The 27289-nt window shown below is 45.7% G+C and overlaps 2 protein-coding genes across 9 annotated transcripts in view; one reads left to right on the top strand and one right to left on the bottom strand.

Moving 5' to 3' along the window:
* Positions 1 to 27289, top strand: part of POLL (DNA polymerase lambda) — a 76435-nt gene that overhangs the window by 15589 nt on the left and 33557 nt on the right. For 2 of the 3 annotated variants that reach the window (XM_056529492.1, XM_056529494.1), the window contains exon 1: positions 26213 to 26336. The exons of the other annotated variant lie outside the window; for it this stretch is intronic. The gene's annotated coding sequence lies outside the window, so the exon portion shown is untranslated. Of the gene's footprint in view, positions 1 to 26212; positions 26337 to 27289 lie in introns of those variants that run through there. 3 annotated transcript variants of the gene reach the window in all.
* Positions 360 to 26286, bottom strand: DPCD (deleted in primary ciliary dyskinesia homolog (mouse)). 6 transcript variants are annotated; one of them, XM_056529499.1, is made up of 6 exons: positions 26247 to 26286; positions 22768 to 22848; positions 22225 to 22349; positions 21077 to 21210; positions 3628 to 3730; positions 360 to 528 (listed from the first exon to the last, which is right to left on the bottom strand). In XM_056529499.1, the coding sequence occupies exons 1-6, from the start codon at positions 26269 to 26271 to the stop codon at positions 424 to 426; spliced, it is 573 nt and encodes a 190-aa protein (XP_056385474.1). In that variant the 5' UTR covers positions 26272 to 26286; the 3' UTR covers positions 360 to 423. The 6 variants fall into 6 exon arrangements, with proteins under 6 accessions (XP_056385474.1, XP_056385472.1, XP_056385473.1 ...); XM_056529497.1 differs by lacking the exon at positions 26247 to 26286 and adding an exon at positions 26001 to 26209; XM_056529498.1 differs by lacking the exon at positions 26247 to 26286 and adding an exon at positions 25558 to 25642.

A 27289-nucleotide genomic window follows, 5' to 3' on the forward strand; every position in this document is an offset into this window, starting at 1 on the left:
ATTTTCCGGAGTCATCTAAAACATTATCCCAGCACATTAGTCTTCGCGTCCAAGCGGTCGTGAAACATCACTTAATCTGCAGAAGTCTATAATGTTGGTCTGTTAAATGTTATTATAATCTACAATACATTATTTTTACATTTAAATTGGAGCCATTAAGCCGCCTCTCCTGACAGAAGGTCTAGAAGGGCTTAAGACCAACACATGAAATCATATTTGTCCAGCACTTCTTTGAGTCCTCTCATCCATTAGCTTTACATGTAAGATATAGGGTATTTCCATAGAAAGTCTAATTACTGAATTATGTGGAATTGTGTAAAGCTACAGAGTTTTACTGCGGAGTAGATAGGCAGAGAAGCTTGTGTGATACAGATTTATTTCTATAAATACAAAACTATAAAGATAACAAAAAGTTTTAACAGGTCACTGAGTTTTGCAGTCAACGTCCCCATCAGAAGTGGACTTCATCGATTTCAGTTCTTTCTGCAGTTCTTCTTCCAGAGCGAGAAGCTCCTTTGGTTTTTGATACTATGGGGGGGAAAAAAAAAAAAAAAAAAAGAGAGACAAGTGTTAGATGCAGCACTCAAGGGAATATCCACACGTGGCAGATTTGTTTCTGCCTGAACTTCGATTCCACTTATATGGTGTTGTTCTAGTGGATTTCTACATGTACCGTATTTTTTGCCCTATAGGACGCACCGGCATATAAGACGCACCTAATTTTAAAGGTGCAAAATCTAGAAGAAAAAAAAAAAAAAAAAGATTCTGCACCCAACAGTGATCTTCAACCTGCGGACCTCCAGATGTTGCAAAACTACAACTCCCAGCATGCCCGGACAGCCAACGGCTGTCCGGGCATGCTGGGAGTTGTAGTTCTGCAGCATCTGGAGGTCCGCAGGTTGAAGACCACTGGTATAGGAGGTAGTACTCACGTGTCCCCGCCACTCGGGACCCATCACCACTGCCCTGGATGTCGCTCCATCGCTGTCGCCGCGTCCCCGTGGTGTCCACGATGCTCGGGACGTCTTCTTCCCCGGGATCCACGCTCTCCGTTGCCGTCATCACGTCGCCGTGATGACGTCGAAGGAGAGCGCCGGCCATGCAGGGGATTCCGGCAAGGAGCAGACACCGAGGAGGCAGGTAAGGTCCCTCCCGGTGTCCTGTAAGCTGTTCGGGATGCCGCAATTTCACCGCGGCGGTCCTGAACAGCCCGAATGAACAGCCGGGTTAGTGTTCTTTTCGCTTCAGACACGGCGGTCAGCTTTGATCGCCGTGTCTGAAGGTTAATACAGGACATCACCGCAATCGGTGATGTCCTGTATTAGCCGCGGGTCCCGACCGTTGATGGCCGCAGGGACCGCCGCTATAGGTGTATTCGCCGTATGAGACGCACCAATGAGACGCTGCTCTGTCCCCTGTATCGCTCGTCATTATGCACAGAGCGAACTCGCTCTGTGAAGTAATGACAGCGGGGTGCTGCAGCGGCGATCCTGGGGGTCCCCAGCAGCGGGACCCCGGCGATCTTACATCTTATCCCCTATCCTTTGGATAGGGGATAAGATGTCTAGGGGTGGAGTACCCCTTTCATGGGATCTTTTAACAGTGCAAAATTATTTCAGTTTTACACTTTGTGGTGGCAGCTGCTATAAACTATTTTTTCTAGTAAAAGTCTTGTGACACCCAGTACAATACATACAAGGATGCCTGTGGGACCTTATGCTTTACGCCTTGTTGAAGACACAATGGATTCTCTAGTCAGATAGTTATTTTTAGGGGATAACTGTTAATAATTACAGGCCAGGCTGGGATAAACAGCCCCAAAGACCTTGAAATTAGCTTTTTATTTTTGATGGAAGAAGAATTCTGGACATATACCAAAATCCCCCAAACAGCAAAGCAAGTCATCTGCATGAAGTCACAGAACATGTGCCACACATCTGCACCTTTTTAAATTTGGTAGCGAACCTCAATGACAGAATTGGTCACTCTCATTAAAAAAAAAATTTGTTATTGCACTCCTTTGTAAATAAAAAATATTTCTAATATACTTTGTGTTAAAAAAAAAAAAAAAAAAAAGAAGTTTTCTGTTTTATTCGTGCTTAAAAAAGCTCAAGAGCACATTTTCCCTCATCTCATACACAGACATAGGACCGAAGCCCAAACACAGGAAGTGCAGCCTGGAGTGCTGAGGGAGGGGTGTCCAACCAACAGCATATGGCAAGTTAAGTGTGAGAGGAGCTATGATTGGATGAGGCTGGACACACCTCCCTCAGCACTCCAGACTGCACTTCCTGTGTTTGGGCTTCGGTCCTAAGTCTGTGTATGAGATGAGGGAAAATGTGCTCTTGAGCCTTTTTAAAGGGGTACTCCGGTGCTTAGAAATCATATCCCCTATCCAAAGGATAGGGGATAAGATGCCTGATCGCGGGGGTCCCGCCACTGGGGACCCCCGTGATCTTGCACGCCGCCCCCTGTTAAAATCAGTCTCCGGAGAGTGTTCGCTCCGGGTCTGATTACTGTCGATCACAGGGCCGGAGCATTGTGCCGTCACGGCTCCGCCCCCGTGTGCCGTCACGCTCCGCCCCCTCAATGCAAGCGTATGGGAGGGGGCGTGACAGCTGTCACGCCCCCTCCCATAGACTTGCATTAAGGTGCGGAGCGTGACATCACACGGGTGCGGAGTCGTGGCGTCAAGGTCTCACGTCACCGTGGTCGGGAGCCGAAGCCTCCAGCATTTCCAGAAGCCTTTGGATAGGGGATAAGATGTCTAGGGGCGGAGTACCCCTTTAAGCACAAATAAAACTTCATTTTTTCTAAACAAAGTATATTAGAAATTGTTTTTATTTACCATAAGAAGTGCAATAGCAAAAATCAGTTTTAATGAGAGTGACCATTTAAAAGTAAACCAGTCACCAAGTTTCCCCCTATGAATTGAACATGTGAGGTGTAGAGGACCTTTAGTCTAGAGTAGTGGTCTCCAACCTGCGGACCTCCAGATGTTGCAAAACTACAACTCCCAGCATGCCCGGACAGCCAACGGCTGTCCGGGCATGCTGGGAGTTGTAGTTTTGCAACATCTGGAGGTCCGCAGGTTGGAGACCACTGGTCCAGAGGTCACCACTGGCTATATACATTCTTGTACAGTGGAGATTTAAAGGTAACCTATTACCAGATTTTTTTTTTTTGCCCAAGCTGTGTGCAGCTTAAAACTGGTGCAGGCAGTGTAATCCCAGCACACTATGACTTACTGTGATATGCCCGGGTGTTTAAGAGAAATCATAGTTTAAAAATGTGGTGTGACCCAGATAACTAGTCCTTGGGGACAGGTACCGATAGCTGCTCTCTCCGCCCGCCCTGCAAGTGCTGACTGACATGTCTCTCACTATCTGTGTATGTGCCCATTCATTTCTGCTCAGCTCTCATAGGAAAGCTGAGCCAGTGCTATAATGGGTTTGCAAAAAGTCTCAGACTTTCACTGAATGCAGATACCACTGCCCCTTCTTTATGATCAGTTGGGGTCTCAGCACCCGGACCCCCACCGGGCACATGTTCTGACATGTTATCATGACCTGCCAGAAGTTTGTTGAAATGACAGGTACACTTTATACAGTACACGTCAATACTTACAGTTATGATTAAAGTATTATTTGCATGGGCAAAACTCAGGGAACTCTCGTCCAGGTCAAGCTGGCATCGGTCAAGGTCTGGAATAGAAAACTTTTTATAATACCTGTGAAAACAGAGTAGACAGAAAGTGAACCACATGAAACACAGCTAGGACGGGCATGTGCTGAAGAAGATCACAGCTTAAAGGGGTACTCCCGTGGAAAACCTTTTTTTTTTTTTTTTTAAATCAACTGGTGCCAGAAAGTTAAACAGATTTGTAAATCACTTCTATTAAAAAATCTTTAGTATACAGCCCCTAAAAAGTACTGGAAGGATAAAGAGAAATCAAAAAAAGAAATGCATTTCCTCTGATGTCATGACCACAGTGCTCTCTGCTGACCTCTGCTGTCCATTTTAGGAACTGTCCAGAGCAGGAAAAAATCCCCATAGCAAACATATGCTGCTCTGGACAGTTCCTAAAATGGACAGCAGAGAGCACTGTGGTCGTGACAGAGGAAATGCATTTCTTTTTTTGATTTCTCTTTAGTATACAGCCTCTAAAAAGTACTGGAAGGATAAAGATTTTTTAATTGAAGTGATTTACAAATCTGTTTAACTTTCTGGCACCAGTTGATTTAAAAAAAAAAAAAAAAAAGGTTTTCCACGGGAGTACCACTTTAATGGAGCTGTCCGGCCTAATATTTTACAACAACAAAATATAAAAATGAAGTAAATCATATTAGGGGAGATTTATCAAAACCTGTACAGAAGAAAAGTTGACCAGTTGCCCATAGCAACCAATCAGATCACTTTTTCATTTTTAAAAAGGGCCTCTGAAACATGAAAGAAGTGATCTGATTGGTTACTATGGGCAACTGGTCAATTTTTCCTCTACACAGATTTTAATAAATCTCCCCTATTCTTCTTAGCGGTCCTCACTGCTCCTGTTCCGCCAGTCCCTCTCAATATGAATATACAACTGCTACTGCCAACCACTGGCCTCAGCAATGACCCGCTCCATCCTGTGATTGGCTGCAGCAGTCACATGTCGTTGTGAGAGGGACCAGGAAGTGACAGAACAGGAGTGTTAGGACCCAGGGAGTAGTGAAGGGGAGTGTAAGAACTTTTACTCTTTACATTATTTTGACCTTGTCTGTAAACAATATGAGTGGCCAAACACCCCTTAAAGGGGTACTCCGCTGCTCAGCGTTTGGAACAAACTGTTCCGAACGTTGGAGTCGACGCCGGGAGCTCGTGACGTCATAGCCCCATCCCCTCATGATGTCACACCCGCCCCTTTGCATTGAGGGGGAGGGGCGTGATAAGGGGCGGGGCTATGACTTCACGCTCTCCCGGTGCCGTCTCCAGCGGCCGGAACAGTTTGTTCCAAACGCTGAGTGGCGGAGTACCCCTTTAAACTCTAGTCTGACATTGTTATAATCATGGGAGCAGTTCTAGGGACTGTTTATTACAAATTACATTTTCTTAGTGTCTTTTTGACGTCCGGGGAAATGGCTTTCTTATATGGTTACAAGAAACAACCCTAAATCTCCAGCCCGGCTTTAGAACTCATGATGCATTTAGCACTGTTGGACTTACAGGAATGTCTCCAAGTGACTGTGTGTTCCCTCACATTTGTGGTATCAGACGTGAAGGAAGATATTTTAGACAGCTGATAGGTCTGTGATTTCTCAAAGAGAGGGAAAGGAGGGGCAGACGTGTGGCAAGAATGTCTACAGTACATACCAAGACATAGCAAAGACAGCATCAATACAATAAGAAATACACAATAAGGCAACAGCCTACTTAGGAGTTCTCCCAAAGTGGTCCTGTATATAGAGGATTTTCATTATTATAAAGAACTTATTTTATGATTTTTAGATACAGATTAACTTGTTTAAGATTCTGAATGCTATTATACCAGAAATTGATATCCATTGGCCCAGATTTTTCAATATTTATTTACGGTCGAGGAGTATTCTAATTTAGCACCAAATTTATTTTATTATTACGACACCCTCCACTCCATTGGCTTTAGTTTTCCTTCATTCTATATAATTTTAGTCATTTTGCCGCCGTCTTATACAGATTATTTTTCTATTAGTAAATGCCAAACATCCATAAATGAACACAGCTAGGAGAGAACAGAGGCTGGGTGCAGAATGTGCTCTGACAGAGATTAAAGTTTCCTGTGATGTAGCTTCTCTTGGTATTTGGCAAAGGTGGCAGACGTGGATAATGAGGGAGATGTCAAAGGTTAAACAGCAGAGATTAGATGAACACAAAGACATGTTAAAGAAGTGTTAACTTCTCAATGATAGATAAAAAGACTATACAAAGCACAGAACTTTGGTTGGGACAGGGAGGAACTGAGCAAGTAATCCAATGACTGAGTGTTCCATACAATTAATATATCTGGTACATTGTTAGAGCTGATAACGTGCAGCAGCAGAGGTGCCGAGACTTGCACACCGCCTCACACTCCACCAGCCTGTATTAGTCAGTTTTATTTTCCTTTTAAAGCGTGTTCTAGCAAGAAAAGCTATAATGGATAAAAGGAAGAGACCGGAGATCGGTCTTACTGAATTAAAGCATATACAATGTTTCCAATTTCCTCTGTAAGCCCCCAAAACCTTCACATCAAAGCAACGCATGTAAGTGTTATAGGGGAAGATATTAGGGCATATGCAAGGGGGACCTACTAAGGACTCTACTAACCAGAGCAAAAGAGCAGCTGAGAAATTAGGCTTTGGGGGGGGGGGGGGGGGGAGGGGCTTCTGATGTTTATGTATTACATATTTACACAAGGGTACGTGCACATGCAGATTTCATACAGATTTTCCTCGCAGAAATTTGCATGGCACGTATGCAGACAATAGTACCAGCAAAGCAAATGTCCACACACGGCAAACATGTTCCTGACTGAAATTGACCTGAGGTGTAGATTTTTACATTTGCAGCATGTCAATACAGTCATGGCCGTAAATGTTGGCACCCCTGAAAATTTTCAAGAAAATGAAGTTTCTCTATCGGCTCCAGACCGTGGGTGTATGCTGCTGTCTCTAGGAGGTATGACACTATGGCAACAAAGAAGTCGGCTCCTCCCAGCAGGATATACCTGCCTCCAGGCCCTGAGCTAATCAGTTTTTAGCTTAGTGTCTGAAGGAGGTGGACATGGTCTGGAATTCTCCAGACCAGGTCTTCTGTTTTATTATTTTCCTAGTTAGGGAATGTGTTAGTTTTTTTATTCCTTTTTCTTTCATGTTTTCAGGTGGGGACTCAGGAACTGCAGCTCACTGTTTCCCCATTGCGATTGAGGGGGCACAAACATTGCGTATAAGCGCTGTTCACCCCCTCTCGCCAACGGTAAGTGCCTGGGGTTGTAACTCATGGGTCCGGGTCCCCCTTTTTTCCCTGCTCGCCTCGCTCCCACATGGTAGCTCGGCGTGATGCAGGTGACTGAAAGCTGACTGAAGACCTCATAGAAGACTCCATTAGGTAAGTTCTTCTGACTGAGGCGAGTATATATATATATATATATTCCTTTCTTCCTTAGGTGCTGACTCGCAACCTCTGGAGACACTCAGTTTTTTGGCCCACCTTTCAGGGTCTAATGGGACTGGCCTGTGCTAGGGGCTTAATCTTTATTATTCTGGGGAGAGCAGTGGCATATTGGGATGAATGGCTTAGTTTTATTCTATGCACTCGTGTGTGTGTTACTTTGCGGCTTACAGCCGCGGCACTTTTACTGACTTACTTTCACTTTTGGCAGCAGACTGCTGCCGACGCATATCTGTCTTGCCCGCTCACTTCCCCGCAAGCGCATATGCGTACGACATGTGCGCTCGGGGCAAGGAGCGAGGGCCATTATTATTCTTCATAGACATTTCGGCGGCCGGGGCACTATAGCTCCGCCCACAGGGCCGCCGGAGCTTACTGGAGGCGCGAATCGTCCTCCAATGAGCGCTGTGCGCGCGATGTAGGTGGCAGGGGCCAATCAGACAGTGCCCCTGCTCCAGGCACGCCCCTCTCCGGCTATTGGCTAGTCTGTTTCTCCTCTCTGTCTACATAGAGCGGAGTTTCCTCACAGCAGCTGCCACAGGGGACACAGAACAGTTCCTCCCTCTAAACAGACAACTGGACTGTTAGTCTCCCATTTTGTCTGTATGACATGCAATTCCAAAATGCCTGGTTAGTGCTGGGTGGTATACCGGTATGAACCTGATACCGTTTTTTTTTCCTCCCACGGTATGGATTTTTGCCCATACCGCTATACCGGTCGGGCCCCTCCCCCACCCTCCGGATGAATTGTAGAGCCCAGCACGGCGCCCTCACTTGTCCCAGTGTGCTTCTCTGGCCCGATTTCGAGAGCGGAATCGGATACCATGATACCGCGATAATAAAAAAATAAATAAAATACTAATTTTAGGCCATACCGCCCAGCACTATGCCTGATTCTGCTGAACCCACTTGCTCTGCCTGCTCCACTGCTCCCCCAGACCCCCTGGCTCCCCCGGATGCTCTTACAGTTCCGGTGGATTCGGCCGCCCCTCCAGCCTAGGTTTCTTCCCTATCCCAGTATATGGCTGACTTGACTCAAGTCTCCCGTTCGGTGGCTGAGGCCTCCCGTGACGTGGTGTCTGCCTTGAAGAGGTCTGCCCTGCGCCGGCCCTCTAGAGGGTCCCGCTCCTCTTCTCCCTCACGCTCTCACAAGCATACTAGGGGTGTTTCTTCTGACTCTTACATGGAGTCCTCAGGTAGACGTGGGCGCTCCCCCCCGTGGTCACAAACGTCACTCCTCCAGAGGATGTTCCCGGAGTCGCCGCTCTGCCTCGCCACAGCCGCGTACCCGGTCAGGATGTGGCTTAAGGCGTGGGATGCCGCCTCCAAAAGGTCTCTCACCGAGCTTCCTTTTACTGGCACCCATCTTTTTGGCAAGTGCCTTGACGAGATTATCTCTGAGGCGACGGGGGGTAAGAGTTCCTTGTTGCCTCAAAATAAGGCTCGCTCTACTTCCCAGAGTAAGTCCTATTCCTTCCGGTCCTTTGGCCCCAATAAGGGGTCTGGGCAGGCTCCTTCGTGGGACAAGAAGGCTCCCTCGTTCCGGGTGCGTCCGTCTTGGAAGTCTGACACCAACCGTTCCAGCCATTTTGCAGCCAAATCGGGCAACCACAATCCCACTTCCGCATAAAGCGAAGCCCCCACCGGCAGATTTTTTCTCGGGTGGGAGGTCGTCTCTTACTTTTTCGAGACATCTGGACCACACACATTCAGGACTCTTGGGTCAGGGACGTGGTGTCCAACGGATATCGAATCGAATTTGCCTCCCTTCCGAGGGATCGTTTTTTTCAGTCCCGATCCCCCCGGTCTCCTTCTCTGGCGAAGCAGTTTCGGGAGGCCCACCAGTCCCTGCTCCTCCAGGGAGTTATTGTCTCCATTCCTCCAGGGGAACGTTTTCGGGGTTTCTATTCCAATCTTTTTGTGGTCCCCAAGAAAGGCGGTTCTGTGCAAGCAATTCTGGACCTCAAGCGTCTCAACCGTCATCTTGTCATCCGCCACTTCCGAATGGAATCTCTCCGTTCGGTAGTGGCATCCATGGAACAAGGGGAGTTTTTTTCTTCGTGGACATCAAGGATGCCTACCTTCATGTTCCCTATATTTCACGGCCATCAGCGGTACCTTCGCTTTGCGGTTCCGGAGGGGCATTTTCAATTCGTAGCCCTACCCTTTGGTCTGGCCACTGCTCCTGGGGTCTTTACCAAGATCCTTGCGCCAGTGATGGCCCTGTTGCGGTTGAGAAGAGTCTCAGTGCTCCCTTACCTGGACGACCTTCTCATCAAGGCTCCCACCAGAGTCCAGATTCTAGAGAATGTGGATCTCACTCTCCAGACTCTGAATCGCTTCGGGTGGATGGTCAACCGGGACAGGTCTGTCCTCTCTCCCACCCAGTCTCTGATCTTCTTGGGACTTCAATTCAACACAGCCTCTGCCCGGACTTCCGCCGGACAAACGTCTGACGCTCCTGTCAGGAGTCTGCTCTCTTCGGGCCCAGGCCCCAGTTTCCATCCGCATTTGCATGGAAATCTTGGGTCAGATGGTCGCGGCCATGGGAGCCGTACCCTTTGCCTAGTTTCATTACCGTCCCCTTCAACTGGCGATTCTCTCTCGATGGGACAGATCTCCTCTGTCTCTCGATCGCAAGATTGCTCTCCCTCGTCGGATCCGTCAGTCTCTGTTCTGGTGGCTCCGCTCCCCCTTCTTTTCAGGGGCGATCATTTCTTCCCCTCCACTGGCAGGTAGTTACAACGGATTCCAGTCTGTCGGGCTGGGGCGGTGTGTTCAGGGACTGGACGGTTCAAGGCCTCTGGTCTCCCCGGGAAGCCCTTCTTCCGATAAACATCTTGGAGCTGAGGGTGATTCTTCTTTGTCTTCTTCATTAGGAGTCCCTGCTTCAGTCCCGCCCTGTCCGCGTCCAGTCGGACAACCCCACGGCCGTAGCGTACATAAGTCGGTAAGGCGGCACTCGCAGCTCGGCAGCCATGGCCGAGGTGACAAAGATTCTCATCTGGGCGGACAACAAGGTTCCGGCCATTACGGCAATTCACATTCCGGGTGTGCTGAACTGGGAAGCGGACTTCCTCAGCCGGTCCTCAGCCGACCCCGGCGAGTGGTCCCTACATCCAGAGGTCTTCGCGCAGATCTGCGACCTCTGGGGCATTCCAGACGTGGACCTCTTTGCGTCTCGGCACAATCGGAAGAACCTTCCATTTGTGTGAAAGTCCCGGGACCCCCTGGCTCTAACTGTGGACGCCCTAGTGATTCCTTGGGCGGGGTTTGCTCTGCCCTATCTGTTCCCTCCCCTTCCGCTTCTTCCCAGGGTTCTGAGGAAGCTCAAAGTGGAGGACGTTCCCGCCATACTGGTAGCTCCAGATTGGCCTGAAGGTCGTGGTACGCCGACGTGGTCAGGCTTCTGGACGACACTCCACTGCGCCTTCCACTTCGTTCGGACCTGCTGTCTCAGGGTCCTCTTTGCCACCCCAAGTTACAGTCGCTCCATTTGACGGTGTAGTGGTTGAGACTGCGGTTTTGAGAGCCTGCGGTTTCTCTTCAAAAGTCATTCGCACCATGCTCAGGGCTCGCAAGCCCTCCTCGGTGAAAATTTACCACCGTACCTGGCGGTCTTATTTTCGTTGGTGTGAAGCTCAGGTCTTGTCTCCTGTTACTTTTCTGTCCCCTGTCTTCTCTCCTTCTTGCAGTCGGGATTGGAACTGGGGTTACCCTCAGTTCCCTAATTATCATGTCCGGACCTTCCTTCAAGGAGTGGCACATGCTGCCCTTGCTTATCGGTCACCTTCTCCCCCTTGGGACTTGAATCTGGTTCTGGGTGTCCTCCAAGGTGAACCTTTTGAACCCCTAAGGGAGGTGTCCCTGCGCCTCCTTTCTTGGAAAGTGGCGTTTCTTGTTGTTATTCGGAGGGTGTCTGAATTGGCAGCTCTCTCCTGCCGTTCTCTGTTTCTGGTGATTCACCAGGGCAAAGTTGTCTTCCGACCAGATCCTTCCTTTTTGTCTAAGGTTGTTTCAGCCTTTCATCTCAATGAGGACATTGTTCTTCCGTTCTTTTGTCCCGCTCCTTCTCATCCTAAGGAGCGTTTATTCCACAAACTGGATGTGGTTCGGGCTGTTAAGTCTTACCTCTCTATCACTTCCTCGTTTCGTCAGTGCGATTCCTTTTTCGTCCTTACAGAAGGTCGTCGTAAGGGACAACCTGCTTCCACGGCCACCATTTCTCGGTGGATCCAGTCTGCCATTTCGGAAGCCTATTGCTGTAGGGGGAAGATTCCTTCCTTCAGGTTTGTGGCTCATTCTTCCCGTTCTGTTGGGGCATCCTGGGCTCTCCAGAACAAAGCCTCGGCCTCACAGGTTTGCAAGGTGGCTACTTGGTCGTCTTTGCACACTTTCTCGAGGTTCTACCGGGTTCATACCTTCGCATCGGCTGATGCTAGTCTGGGCCGTAAAGTGCTGCAGGCGGCAGTGGAACAGCCGTCTGCCTGACTGATTATCTGCCCACCCAAGAGACAGCTTTGGTACGTCCCACGGTCTGTGTCCCCCAATGGAGCCGATAGAGAAAAGGAGATTTTTTAACACTTACCATAAAATCTCTTTCTCGAAGGATCCATTGGGGGACACAGCCCCCCCCCCCCCCTTTTGGGTTACTCTTTGGTTCTCTGTCCGAGGGTGTGTTCAGTTATATCTTTTCTTCTGGTTCTCGGACAGTTCGTGTTTTTTCCTTGACCTGTCGGTCCTCTCCTATTGCTCTGGTACTAAAACTGATTAGCTCAGGGCCTGGAGGTGGGTATATCCTGCTGGGAGGAGCCGACTTCTTTGTTGCCATAGAGTCATACCTCCAAGAGACAGCAGCATACACACACGGTCTGTGTCCCCCAATGGATCCTTCGAGAAAGAGATTTTCTCGAAGGAGAATTTCATTTTGCCAAAATGAACTTGAGCAAGTCAAAATCCTTCTGGGGAAACGTCTTGTGGACAGATGAGACCAAGATAGAGCTTTTTAGTAAAGCACATCATTCTACTGTTTACAGAAAACGGAATGAGGCCTACAAAGAAAAGAACACAGTACCTACAGTGAAATATGGTGGAGGTTCAATGATGCTTTGGAGTTGTTGTGCTGCCTCTGGCACTGGGTGCCTAGAATATGTGCAAGGCATCATGAAATCTGAGGATTACCAATGGATTTTGGGTCGCACTGTAAACCCCAATGTCAGAAAGCTGGATTTGCATCCAAGATCCTGGGTCTTCCAGCAGGACAATGACCCCAAACATACGTCAAAAAGCACCCAGAAATGGTTCCAATAATTTTGTCCAGCCAATTTTTGGAGTTTGGTTTGACATTATGTCCAATTTGCTTCTTTTTCCTTCCTAAGCGGTACCACTGGAGTGGCTGGGGATCTATCAGGTGAGTAATGGTTCTTTTGATATCTTATCACACTTATCTGCTTTGTTTAATATTTTGCATCTCGGAAAACCCACAAATCAACTTAAAGCACTGAAACCATACACCTCAACAGATCTCGGCAAAACGCTCGTTCAGCCTTCAAATATTCCCCATAACCCCTCATACATATGCTTGGTTGGTTTGGTGTCTTCTCAATGGAAAGAGTGGAATAAGGTGCTACCAGACTCCTCTGGAGAGAACAAAAGCATCAGACATTGAAAGTCAATACGCTGGTTTCTATGTATCCCCAACATCATCTGATATGTGTATGGAGGCCTTTTGACTCTACCCTAAGGGGGGAGATTTATCAAAACCTGTCCAGAGGAAAAGTTACCCATAGGAACCAGTCAGCTCGCTTCTTTAATTTTTAACAAGGCCTCTGCAAAATGAAAGAAGCAGTCTGATTGGTTGCTATGGGCAACTTTTCCTTTGCACGGGTTTTGATAAATCTCCCCCAAGGAGAGGACTTCAAAAGGAAAATGCAGGATCAAATCGGACCTGCAGAGACCCACAACATCAAGAATGGTAAAAGAATTGTTTATTCATAAACAAGCAATACGTTTTGCTGTGCATGCACAGCAAAATGTATTGCCCGTTTGTGAATAAACAATTCTTTTACTATTCTTGATGTGGTGGGTCTGTGCAGTGCAGATTTGATCCTGCATACTCCTTTGAAGTCCTTTCCTTGTTTCCATGATTCACTAGCAGGAAGGCTGCAAACAGGACTGACCTTCCTTTCCCCTACGCTCATTCCATTGTTGTGTATGGGGTTACACAACCACCTGTGGTAAGTGGTCTCTAACCTTCCTGCCCCACTACCTTGAAGTGTTTTACCCTATGGAGCGCCTTTGTTTCTCTTTTTAGTATCAATACACATAAGGCAGTTGGCCAGTGCCACCAAAAGTTTACGGACACAAAGCTTCCAGTTCACTGGTTATGTAGGATCTTTCCATCTTCTTATCCATCTCTATCTGCACAGCAGAAACCTGGTCCCTCTTGAGGGTGTCTGAAGTAAGAATATTGCTTTGCTATAGTCACTATAAAAGCAATATATATATATATATATATATTTTTTTTTTTATATGAACATAGAGGTGGGCTTTATCGGCTCTGTGCTACTGTATAAAGCCCATGAAAGTAAATCTATCATCTCTATTTGTTGCCATGCGATGTAGACACCGTTAAATAACTGTTCAGGTATAAATGCAAACCTTTCCAGGAGATAAAGGTGGTTACCAAACAGATAAAACCCCCTTTGTATTTCTCAGACAAATGCCATGTAGGGTGCGCCAAGATGCAATTTGAAGTGCCAAAGGCTGGCATGCCTTCTCGTTTAATCTCACTCCCCAGTCCATCCCTTACTGACGTACAGGGCTATGTATGTCAAGCAAGGGCAAGTGAGGAGGCCTGGCAGGCTGTGGCACCTAAGCATCTGGCCTCTGCCTCCTTGACACTTGGCTGAAAAATGAAAGGTGATTTTATGTTGGCAACCACAAGAAGTACAGTTTGCTTTTATACCCTTACAGCTATCCCAGGGGTCAAGTCTTGGGAGAATAAGTGTGGAAACTCACCAAAGACCTCCATTCAAGGGCTTATCCTGAGGGACTCCTGCTAATGGGAACAATGTTCCTGCTGTGAAAAAGTGCAGGAACTCCGTTCCCAAGCGGTCCTGCAGGATTTGAGCCCTGAGCTATCCAATGGTGTCTGCAGCTCTTAGCAGCAAATATAGATGACAGATTCCCTTTAAATGGGCACTGTCAAATACAAAAACTTTAGATAACCAATAGGTTTTGCTTTCATTAGAAAATGTTCAGTATTTAATACTGAAAAAGCCAGTCAAACAACTGCCCTCCCTGCCTGCTTGGACACATACTAACTAGTCCTGCTGTGTCCATGCATCATCACCTATGTCATGGACACACTTCCTTGATTGACAGCTGTGAGCGCAGGGCTCATAGCTGGAGGAAAAATCCTCCCACTGTGAGCTTGTGTCCCGCTACTGTCAGTGAGGACAAGCTGGGAGTTGTAGTTTTGCTAATGCTAGGGGAGATGTGAGCAGACCGCATACTGAGGGAGGGGGTGGAGACCTGCACAGTGAGGCCATGCCCCCTCCCTTTGAAGTGAAATAAAAAAAAAAAATAAAGGTGCTAGACACATAGAAATTGGATGTACATGGTCAGGATTAGGTACTGAGTGATATATTTTAAAAAAAGTATTTTTGTTGGATCTGACGGGTACGCTTTAAATCCTTCCACAACTTAAAGGGGTACTCTGCTGCTCAGCGTTTGAAACAAACTGTTCCAAACGCTGGAGCAGGGAGCTCGTGACACCATAGCCCTACCCCCCTCATAACATCACGCCCCGCCCCCTCAATGCAAGTCTGGTCATTTATCAAATGATTCCTGACCCCTGAAAAACACTGCTGTAAAGCAATCTGCTTTTGTTAGGAAAAATATGTAACATATGTAACATACACAGCAAAATGAATCACAGGGAGTGGGGGCGGGGCTTAGCATGTACTATGTGGAGAAGGGTAGAGCTGTTCCGAACGCTGGAGCCGGAAACGTATGCCGTCATAGTCACGCCCCCTCCAATAGACTTGCATTGAGGGGGCGGGGCTATAACGTCATGAGCTCCCGGCGCCGGCTCCAGCGTTCGGAACACTTTGGTCCAAATGCTGAACAGCGGAGTACCCCTTTAACAGTTTTTGTTACAGAATGATTCTTGACACAAAGCGCTAATGCTGAACAAATCTGTTTTATCTATTGTTTCATTGTTCTGAAGCAGGAGCAGAACAATGAATAAACTGCTTTGTTGCGTCCGCTGTATAAAGCATATAAATGTTGTCTGACAGACAGTTTCCATCATAATGCCTGGCAGTTTACTGCACAACTAGTGCATGAAGATATTTTATTGGACATTTTTGGCGGATTCTACAAAAGGAGGCTCCAGACAGACCTTCCAACACAGAGATAAACAAGGAAGTCAAGTGAATTCTCCTATAAGCCAAAAGTCACAATGTTTTTTGTGCCCTTTTTTTGTAAAAGAAAAGCGGGCCTCTCTCCGTAGTATGCTTACCTTACATGGGGCTGCATAGTTTGATGGCAGAGCCTCAATAAGGGCACTGATCACTACTTTACTTTTTACCATATTTACATCCCTGGAAAGGTCCCAGATTTAGATAATACACAGTGAGCATTTAGATGATATTAAAGGAGTTGTAGTGGAAGAAAAGAAAATAGGGTCTGCTTTATCTCCAGAAACAGCTCCACTCCAGTCTATAGACTGTTTCTAGTATTGCAGCATAATACCAGAATAGGGACAACAATAGTGAAGATATTTATAGAATTTCTTTTATGGCCCCAATTATTCCACTCTGTCTCAAAACTATTTTCTTTAACCCCTTAAGGACCAGGTCAATTTTATTTTTGCGTTATCGTTTTTTCCATTCACAGACCCATGTGAGGGCCTGTTTTTTTTTTTGCAATACCCATTGTACTGTGTAATTACACTAATTTTACCCTAAAAAAAAAAAAAAAATTGGTGTAAGGAAATGTAAACGAAAATCGCAATTTTGAAAATTTTGGGGGGCTTTGTTTTCACGTTATACACTTTAGGGTAAACATGACAGGTTTTCTTTATTCTGTGGGTCAATAAGATTAAAAGGATACCCATGGTTACTTACATTATTGTACTGCTTTTTTATTTATTTATTTATTTTTTACAAAATACCGTATTTATCGGGGTATACCACGCACCGGCCTATAACACACACCCTCATTTTACCAAGGATATTTGGGTAAAAAAAGTTTTTTACCCAAAATATCCTTGGTAAAATGAGGGTGTGTGTGTGTGCATGTGTATACCCTGATACACTGTTTCTGACCCCGCAGAAGCCCCCAGGAAAGGCAGGGGGAGAGAGGCCATCGCTGCCCGCTTCTCTCCCCCTGCCTTTCCTGGGGTCTAGAGCCCTGCTGCCGCCACTTCTCTCCCCCTGGCTATCGGTGCCGCTGCCCCATTGCCTCCTCCCATCCCTGGTTGTATAATTACCTGTGGCCGGGGTCGGGTCCGCGCTGCTTATAGCTCCGGTGCCGGTCTCCTGCGTCTTTGCTATGCGCTGCGCGGCGCAGTGACTAGTGACGTCTTCAATGCGACGTCACCCGTCATTACGCCGCGCAGCGCATAGCAATGACGCAGGAGTCCGGCACCGGAGCCAGAAGCAGCGCGGACCCGACCCCGGCAAGAGGTAATTATACAACCGGGGATGGGGGAGGCAATGGGGCAGTGGTGTCGGCAGTCTCTGGACCCCAGGATGGGCAGGGGCAGAGAAGCCGGCAGGGGCAGAGAAGCCGGCAGCGACGGTAGGTCTCTGGACCTGCAAAAGCCGCTGCAGTTCATTGATTTAAAGCGCCCGCTTTAAATCATTGAACTGCAGCAGCTTATCGGCGTATAACACGCAGGTAGACTTAAGGCTAAAAATTTTAGCCTAAAAAATGCGTTATACACCGATAAATACGGTAAGTTTAAAATTGTCCTATTTTGACCACCTCTAACTTTCAAATTTTTCCATATACCGGGCTGTATGAGGGCTCTTTTTATTTTCGCTGTTACAATTGCATATATGTGACTTTTTGATCACTTTTTATACATTTTTTTTTTGTAATTAGATGCGACCAAAAAGCAGAAATGTTATCTTTTTTTTTCTTTTACGCCGATCACCATACGGGATCATTAACATTATATTTTTATAATTCTGACATTTACGCAAATATGTTTATTATTTATAATTTTTTTACGCTTTTTTTTATTAAAATGGGGAAAAGGGGGGGCGGGATTTAAATCTTTATTAAGGGAGGAGCTTTTTTACATTTACTTTACACTTTTTAAGTCCCATAGGGAATTTATGGTAATCATCAGATTGCTAATACTGTTGAGTGCTATGCATAGGCATAGCACTGATCAGTGTTATCAGCGTTCTTCTTCTTTAGTCTGCTTGATCTCAGACAAGAGGAGAAGATGCCATGAGGATGGACGGAGGCAGGTGAGGGGACCTCTGTCGGCCATCTTGGCTGATCTGATCCCCGCGGCTGTCTGCTGACAGCTGCCAAGACCCACCGTGCATGAAGCAAGCACAGCTCCTGCGCTTGCTTCATAGCCGCACCATAAATTTACTGCACTGTGCAAAAAGTTAACTCGCTGCAGCGCCCGTATATTTACGGTGCATGTCCTTAAGGAATCCCCTATTACAAAGAATCATATATTCTGCTCTAAAATTCTTCTGGATTTTGAAATTAGAGATATTTTTAACACAGAGAAGTCTGCGGCTGTACTGACACCTGTAATTCGATGTGAAACCAGTGACTGTATAAGTGCAGATAAGGTTTTGCAGTGCCACTCCCCAGCACGTGTATTAGCAAATTCCCCTAAAAACAATGGGGGAGATTATTAAAACCTGTGCAGAGGTAAAGTTGCCTAGTTGCCCATAGCAACCAATCAGATCGCTTCTTTCATTTTGCAGAGGCCTTGTAAAAAATATAAGAAGGGATCTGATTGGTTGCTATTGGCAACTAGGCAACTTTTCGTCTGCACATGTTTTGATAAATCTCCCCCAATGGGATGTGGTTGTGGTGTAAAATTTATACCGATTTTGCAGAAGTATATGTGCATATTCTATGCCCAAATCTGTGTGAAAATCCATATCCTAAGTCAACTTATATTAACTTTAACTATAGGATTAACATTTTCTCCCTAAAGACAAAGTTAGTTCTGGTCACAAATGTTTAGGTTGGAATGATGGATATTTCTTCTAATTTAATATACATTTAAAGTGTAAGCTCTTCTGGATACGTATAGTTTTTTGGAGGTTATATATGTTCAGTTGTTTTTATTACTTATCATTTTACTTGTTTGTTGTGTCCCCAGTGGTACAGCGCTGCGGTAGAGCAGATCAATACTTGTACTTTGGCATCCTCTCCAACAGCGCCCTCTATTGTTCAACTGACAAGTGTGCATAATGATCTGATGCTAAATAGAACACTAAGCAAACAGCTTATTCTTTAACGATCAGCAATGTATACGTGCATCTTTACTAAATAAAGTATTTCTGTAATTCTGTATTGTGAAAGTATCATGTGGTTATCTTACAGAAACAGATTGCAAACAGATGCAAAAATATGCATAAAGGGTTAAGCACTTGCTTCAGAGTAGACGTCAAGGCAGACTATTATAGAGGGCGCACGCCATACAGTACAGTCCATTCCAGGCGATGCAGATTTTAAGAAAACAGATGGCACAACCTCTTGCAGTAGATAGTCGTGTGGTTTTATTCAGCGCAGAGGGATACAGCAACGGGGGAGGAGAGACAAGTGCAGGAGCACACAGAAGAGGCAACCACCGTTTTATAAGGTATAGGTCTGGCCCCATTTTGTGGTCCAGACGAATTAAGCACACCATTGACGGTGCCCCCTTCTGTGTGTATTTGTCTGTCCCCCCCCCCGTAACTATCTTTCTGCATGGAATAAAGTCACGACTATCTACTGCAAGAAGATGCACGGTCTGTTTTCTTCAAATCATTATGTATCATTAGGCTCATAGTTGTAAAGATAGTAAAACTGCAGTAAAGTATATAAGGCTCTGTCCTCATCTGTGTTCACAACAAACATCATAGGCACCTTATGGACCACGCTGACTTACAACAATATCCGTCAGGTTTTACTGACTGGAAAAATATGACAGAATCTGCAGTGTCGGCTCTGAGGCAGATGTAAACGTAGTGTAATGCTTAGGTCTCCAAAACTGTGCACCTCCAGATGTAGCAAAACTACAACTCCCAGCATGCCTGGACTGTCATTGGGGCCTTTATCTCAGTAAAACGCACAACGGGTAAAAGAAAACTATAACCTTTAACCCCTTAAGGACCCAGGGATTTTCCATTTTTGCACTTTAGTTTTTTCCTCACCTTTAAAAAAAATCATAATTATTTCAATTTTGCACCTAAAAATCCATATGATTGTTTATTTCTTGCACCACCAATTCTACTTCGCAGTGACATCAGTCATTTTACCCAAAAATCTACGGCAAAACATCATTGTGCGACAAAATTGAAAAAACATTATTTAGTAACTTTTGGGGGCTTCTGTTTCTACACAGTAAATTTTTCGGTAAAAATGACACCTTATCTTTATTCTGTAGGTCCATATGATTAAAATGATACCCTACTTATATAGGTTGGATATTGTTGTACTTATGGAAAAAATCATAACTACATGCAGGAAAATGTATACGTTTAAAACTGTCATCTTCTGACCCTATAACTTTTTTATTTCTCCGTGTATGGGGCGGTATGAAGGCAAATTTTTTGCACCGTGATCTAAAGTTTTTAGTTGTACAATTTTTGTATTGATCGAACTTATTGATCTTTTTATTCATTTTTTCATTACATAAAAAGTGACCAAAAATACACTATTTTGGACTTTGGAATTTTTTTGCGCGCCATTGACTGTGCGGTTTAATTAACAATATATTTTTATAATTCGGACATTTCCGCATGCGGCCATACCAATATGTTTATTTACTCTTTTTTTTTCCACTTTTTTTTTTGCAATGCTAAAGCTCCCATAGGGGGCTATAACACTGCACACACTGATCTTTTACACTGATCAATGGTTTTCTATGAAAAATCATTGATCAATGATTCTGCTGCTTGACTGCTCATGCCTGGATCTCAGTCATTCGGTCATCGGACACAAGGAGGCAGGTAAGGGGACCCTCCTGCTGTCCTACAGCTGTTCAGGATGCCGCGATTTCACCGCAGTGATCCCGAACAGCCCCCTGAGCTAACCGGCATTAGTTTAGCTTCACTTTAGACGTGGTGATCAACTTTGAATGCCGTGTCTAAAGGGTTAATAGCGCGTGACACCGCGATCATTGCCATGCGCTATTAGCCACAGGTCCCGGCCGTTAGAGGCCAGGCCCGACCCGCTATGGCCATGGCCCCGCGTTATAGAACGGGAGCAGATTCAGGACGTACAGGTATGCCCTGGGTCATTAAGCGGTTAAAGGGGTACTCCGCTGCTGAGCGTTTGGAACAGACTGTTCCGAATGCTGGAGCCGGCGTCAGGAGCTTGTGACGTCATAGCCCGCCCCCACATTACGTCATGTTCCGCCCCCTCAATGCAAGTCTATGGGAAGGGGCATGACGCCTGTCACGCCCCCTCCCATAGACTTGCATTGAGGGGGTGGGTAGTGATGGCATGAGGGGGCGGGGCTATGACGTCACGAGCTCCCAGCGCCGGCTCCAGTGTTCGGAACAGTTTGTTGAGCAGCAATGTACCCCCCTTTAATAGTTCACCAAACTAGATGATACCCGTATATGAGTTAAAAACCTTAACTGCTTACTGTGAACAGACGATCTCTGGAAAAAAAAAGTGGGGAAAGCAGAGAGTGGAAAAACCCACTTACTTCTTGTTAGATGTCCGTACAATGCAGGATCGCTCTTTCTTGTCCACTGTAACACTGTAAACCTCTTTTGGATAAGGAAGATTGCGGATTCTCCACTGAAAACTTGTTTTTGTGTCCTTCCTCATAAAAACTGGCTAGAAGAATAAAACACAACAGATATCTTAAAATTCTTTGGAGTGAGTATCCATGTCACAAACAATCTGTGCTCTAAATACCATATCATATACAATGGCAACATCTTATGGAGCTAGCACTAGTATAATAAACATAAAATAACTACGACTGAGATCAAAGCCACCACAACCACAGAAAAAAGTGTCAAAACCTCATGTTAGTACAAGTGGTTACAGAGGTTAGAATGGCTTTGAACTGCTTCCATGGAAAACCACAATTTTACATGGGATATTCAGTGCTGTGGTTTCCTCCCATGAAAGTCAATGAAGACAAACTGCATCAAGTTCACAACAGGGCATGCTGGAATTAAAGGAGTTTTCCAGGAGTTTTTTTTTTTATTGATGGTCTATCTCCAGGATAAGCATCAATATCTGATCTTTGAGGGTCTGAGAGCCACACCCCCGCTGAACAGATATTTGCCAAAGCTGCAAGGGACCAAAGAAAGGGCTAACAGGTGAACACTTCAAATCTGTACCCCTCCAGGAGTTCTCTACTCCACTGAAAAAAAAAAAATATTAAAAAAGGGACCAACATGTTTAATTGGTCACTGTCGTTTTACACAACTTTCATCTAGCCTATGTGATCTCTAAAATTTTGGTAAATCACTACATTTACCAAAAGTATTCCTGACCCCTGAAAAACAATGCTGTAAAGCAATCTGCTTTTGTTAGGAAAAATATGACTCTAGTAACATACACAGCAAAACGAGTCACAGGGAGTGGGGGCGGGGCTTAGCATGTACTATGTGCAGTAGTAGGGTAGAACTGTTCCGAACGCTGGAGCCGGGAACTTATGATGTCATAGTCACGCCCCCTCCCATCTACTTGCATTGAGGGGGCGGGGCTATGACGTGACCTGCTGCCGACTCCAGCATGAGGAACAGTTTGTTCCAAATGCTGAGCAGCAGAGTACCCCTTTAAGTTGCATTCATGTTAGAAAATGAAATGTGTGTAGTGCATTTTAGGTGAACTTACATTTGAACTGTTCTCCTTTAAGAAGTCTTGCTGTAGAACCCCAACAATTGGGGGAACTGCTTCCCCCACTTCAATCTGCCATTGACCATATGCCCCCAGGGCAGACTTCTGTCTCCATTTTCTTCCTGTGAACAGGACACAAAGCAACAACAAAAACATAAAAGTAGAATATCTTTTTTCAATCGGTTACATCCAGCAGCTTATTTTTTCCCCAGAATAAAAGGGTCAGGAGGTAAAAATCTAACACACTGAACACTTCTCTCCAATGACATAATCTGTCAATGGAGAGTCAGGAAGCTGCCATACACTTAAGACAAATGGCCAAACTCAATACAATTTTGGATGACTTTAGTCTGAGGTGTATGGGCACCTTTAAAGTACAAGACATGGACGCATACACAAGGTCTGTCTATTATTAAAACAGGCGCTAAATGGAAAATAGATATTCTCTCTGTAGTACATGATATTGTTCCTGATGAGAGTCATTTCCCACTGGAAAACATTTTTTGAACCAGACAGGATAAAAGAAGAGACTGTTCTTACCCAACAGCTCGTGTGTCTTCTGGTCATATTCTTCTGCCATTTCTTTGCCATCAGAAAACAAATAGTGCACTTTCCTCCTGCCTGTTAAGACAAATTGGGAAAAAAATATGTAATCTTAAAAGTTAAAATGTTATACATTTGCAAAATTAAAACATGTCTATGTACATTTGGGTAAATCTAATGCAGCCTCTTCAACCTCCATCCCCAAAGTTACATTTCCCCAGTCCTTGCTGCTCTGGAGATCCAGGGGACATCACGTGGGCAAATCCTGTGTAGGGCCCCATCAGTGGTTGCCTTGAACGTCCCGGGAACCTATACAGAATGATCTCCAGAATGCTGGGTACTAATTAAAGGGGCTTTACCTGGAGGCAAAGTTGGTCAAATCAGATATACAACATACATATATATATATATATATATATATATATATATATATATATATAGGATTTATATATATCTTTTTTTAGGTAAAATTACCTACATCCCTGTGCTGTTCTTCTCCCCATAGATCTGATTACTTCCTTTTTTCTACTCTCTGAACTGTGCCCCTGCTGTTAGGCAACACAACACAAACTTTCTCCAAAAAAGCAAAAACGGTAAATGTTGTAGTCAATAAAATGATTAGACTTTTTGTAAAAGTTAGTTACATTATATAACTTGGGTTCCTTTTCATTAGACATCTGTTTTGACCTCAAGGCCATTGTTATGCCCCTGGCTTCCATAGAATGGGGGAGGGGGGGGGGGGGACAAAGGATGATGTTTTGGGGTTGTTTTGCTGCCTCTGGCACTGGGTGCCTTGAATGTGTGTAAGGCATCATGAAATCTGAGGATTACCAACGGGTTTGCGTCGCACTGTACAGCCCAGTGTCAGAAAGCTGGGTTTGTGTCCGAGATCTTGGGGCTTCCAGCAGGACAATGGGGGAGATTTATCAAAACCTGTGCAGAGGAAAAGTTGCCCAGTTGCCCATAGCAACCAATCAGATCGCTTCTTTCATTTTGGAGAGGCCTTGTTAAAAATGAAAGAAGCAATCTGATTGGTTGATATGGGCAACTCTTCCTCTGGACAGGTTTTGATAAATCTCCCCCTATGACCCCAAACATACGTAAAAAAAAGCGCCCAGAAATGGATGGCAACAAAGTGCTGGAGAGTTCTGAAGTGGCCAGAAATGAGTCCAGATCTAAATCCCATTGAACACCTGTGGAGAGATAGTTAAATTGCTGTTGGGAAAAGGCGCCTTCCAATAAGAGAGACCTGGAGCAGTTTGCAAAGGAAGAGTGGTCCAACATTCCGGCTGAGAGGTGTAAGAAGCTTATTGATGGTTATAGGAAGCGACTGATTTCAGTTATTTTTTAAAGGGTGTGCAACCAAATATTAAGTCAAGGGTGCCAATAATTTTGTCCAGACCATTTTTGGAGTTTGGTGTGACATTATGTCCAATTTGCTTTTTTACCTCCCTTTTTTGGTTTAGTTCCAATACACACAACGGTAATAAACATGTGTATAGCAAAACATGTGTTACTGCAATCCTTTTCTGTGAGAAATACATTTTTTTTTTTTTTTTTCCTTTAAAAATTTCAGGGGTGCCAACATTTACAGCTATAACTGTACATCTTCCATCATGGTGCGAGCATAATGGGAGTTGGAGTTTTGCAGCAGCTGAAAAGTCACAGTGGAAAATCCACAGGCAAAATTTCAGCTGCGGAAAACCTGCTGCAGATGTTGTATGTGTGACCAACCCTTAAAGGAGATCTCCGGTGGAAAATAACATCCCCTATCCACAGTATATAGGATAAGTAGTTGATTGCGGAGGTCCAACCACTGGGACCCCCCCCCCCCCCGATCACTGGGATGTTACCTGGCACTTAGTGAGGAGCACGTGCTTCATTCTTTCCTATCGAAGTACAGCTCTCCGGCATCATCAGCACTGCCATAGGAATGAATGAAGCTCGTGCCATCTACCACTAGACAACACACGCTCCTCACCGAGAGCACCAGGGTCCAGTCCCAGTAATCACGGGCGGCCCCAGTGACTGGATAGGGGGTAAGTTAATTTTTGCAGAAGTACTCCTTTAAAACATCCTGCCAACTGTCCGGCAGGCAGGTGCATAGAATAGTTAGTGTGGGGGGGACAGGATAGAAGGTCAGGATAGGGCAGTGGTCTCAAACTGTGGCCCTCCAGATGTTGCAAAACTTAAACTCTCAGCATGCCCGGATAGCAAACGGCTGTACGGGCATGCTGGGAGTTGATGTTTTGCAACATCGGGAGGGTAACAGTTTGAGACCACTGGAATAAGAGGACTGGATATGGGGTAGAGATATAAGGAGGTCGGGATAGGAGAATGGGATATGAGGTCAGGATATAAGGGGATGGTTATAAGGGTGGGACATGAGGTCAGGATATAAGGATGATTATAAGGGGATGGTTATAAGGGGATGGTTATAAGGGTGGGATATGAGGGGATGGTTATAAGGGGATGTTATAAGGGTGTGATATGAGGATAGGATATAAGGATGGAATACGAGGGCAGGTTATAAGGGGATGGTTATAAGGGTGGGACATGAGGTCAGGATATAAGGATGGATATAAGGGAGTGGCTATAAGGGTGGGATATGAGGACAGGTTATGAGGATGGTTATAAGGGAACACCGGGTACTCTGCTTGGTAGAAAATGAAAACAAACCACCTGACTGTCTGTAGCCGGGCACCATAATCCATTTCTAGAACAGATGCCCCTGGCAAACCAATCAGATTCTAGCATATATGGGCTATTAAAAATAAAAGCAAACACCTAATTGGCAACCAGCACATCCTCCTGGCTCTTTCCCATAACACATCAGGGGAGATTTATGAAAACCTGTCCAGAGGAAAAGTTGCCCATAGCAACCAATCAGATCGCTTCTTTCATTTTTAACAAGGCCTCTGCAAAATGAAAGAAGCGATCTGATTGGTTGCTATGGGCAACTTTTCCTCTGGACAGGTTTTGATAAATCTCCCCCCATTCTCATTCCATAGAACACCACGTGGTTCCTGTAACATAAATACATAGCTTCCAATACTATAATAGCGCCCCCTGTGGACGATATGAAGCAGGGACGAGTACTGGTAGAGTGGAGCCCCATCCTGGTATACATCAGCCACATGGCCTCCCTATAACCCACGGTCAGACCCCAGGGGCGCTACAGCCCAGGACATGGAGGCAGCACACAGCCTAGTACAGGAAGGGTCAGTCACCATCTTGTAGGATGCAGGTCTTCTTAGCTGCCCGCAGACTCTCCAGCCACTGCTGCACCGCCATCTTCATCTACCCGCTGTCCTGTCAGAGCCGCGTCACTATGGCAACCACCACCACAACGACGGCGTGCTCATTACTATAGCAACAAGTCCTAGTCCCGCCCCCACCGGCGCCTTCCTAGTGCAAATCCAGAGGCAGCGCACTACAACTCCCAGCAACAATAACCCTATTAACCCCTGGCGTGCCACTATTAGAGCAGGTGGCCGCCATAACAACATCCGGGTCAGCCGGAAGCGGTAGTGACCTAGTGCTATCATCCCAGCTGCCCCGGAGCTGTAAGTAATGTCGGGTCCAGGGAATAAAGTGTGTTGTGTAGCGGTGCTATGGCTTACACTAGGCATGCTGGGAGTTGTAGTTTTGCAAAACCTGGTGGTCCACAGATGCTACAGTAGCATCATTTTTTATATAGTAGTGCTGGGAGTTGTAGTTCTACAGCAGGCCATGATTGGCTTCAGTATATTCAGTTCCTTAAGCTTCCTGTCTCCTTGGTGCTGGACTTGTATTTAGAGATGAGCGAACTTACAGTAAATTCGATTCATCACGAACTTCTCGGCTCGGCAGTTGATGACTTTTCCTGCATAAATTAGTTCAGCTTTCAGGTGCTCCCGTGGGCTGGAAAAGGTGGATACAGTCCTAGAAGACTCTTTCCTAGGACTGTATCCACCTTTTCCAGCCCACCGGAGCAGCTGAAGGCTGAACTAATTTACGCAGAATAAGAATCAACTGCCGAGCCGAGAAGTTTGTGACGAATCGAATTTACTGTAAGTTCGCTCATCTCTACTTGTAATCCTATAGTAGCTCATGACTGGCTTCAGGTAAAATACATGGCCCATGGAATGAGTCCTGTATTAACAACCAATTGGCTTAAAGAGGACTAAAATGGCCATTAGAAAAGCCCTAACTTACGTTAGTAATTCCCACTATAGTCTATAGGCCAGTGGTCTCCAACCTGCGCACCTCCAGATGTTGCAAAACTACAACTCCCAGCATGCCCGGACAGCCAACGGCTGTCCGGGCATGCTGGGAGTTGTAGTTTTGCAACATCTGGAGGTCTGCAGGTTGGAGACCACTGGCCTATAGGATTGTTCTAATACACGTTTTAACCAGTTCTCGCCCTTCAATCATAACGCAAGTTATTTTGGGACAGGAGATAAGTGCATGCACTATTTCTCCCGCTACTATCTCCCGTCCCAAAACAACGTGCGTTATGAATGACGGGCGAGAACGG

Source organism: Hyla sarda, chromosome 7 (assembly GCF_029499605.1).
Source record: "Hyla sarda isolate aHylSar1 chromosome 7, aHylSar1.hap1, whole genome shotgun sequence".
Lineage (NCBI taxonomy): Eukaryota > Metazoa > Chordata > Amphibia > Anura > Hylidae > Hyla > Hyla sarda.

Excerpts from the sequence above, each read along its gene's own strand:
- DPCD (XM_056529497.1), bottom strand. The coding sequence starts at position 26,070 with ATGAAGATGGCGGTGCAGCAGTGGCTGGAGAGTCTGCGGGCAGCTAAG. Across the intron at positions 22,350-22,767 it reads GAAGACACACGAGCTGTTGG|GAAGAAAATGGAGACAGAAG; the intron begins GTAAGAACAGTC and ends TCCTGTTCACAG. Across the intron at positions 3,731-21,076 it reads GTACGGACATCTAACAAGAA|GTATTATAAAAAGTTTTCTA; the intron begins GTAAGTGGGTTT and ends CTGTTTTCACAG.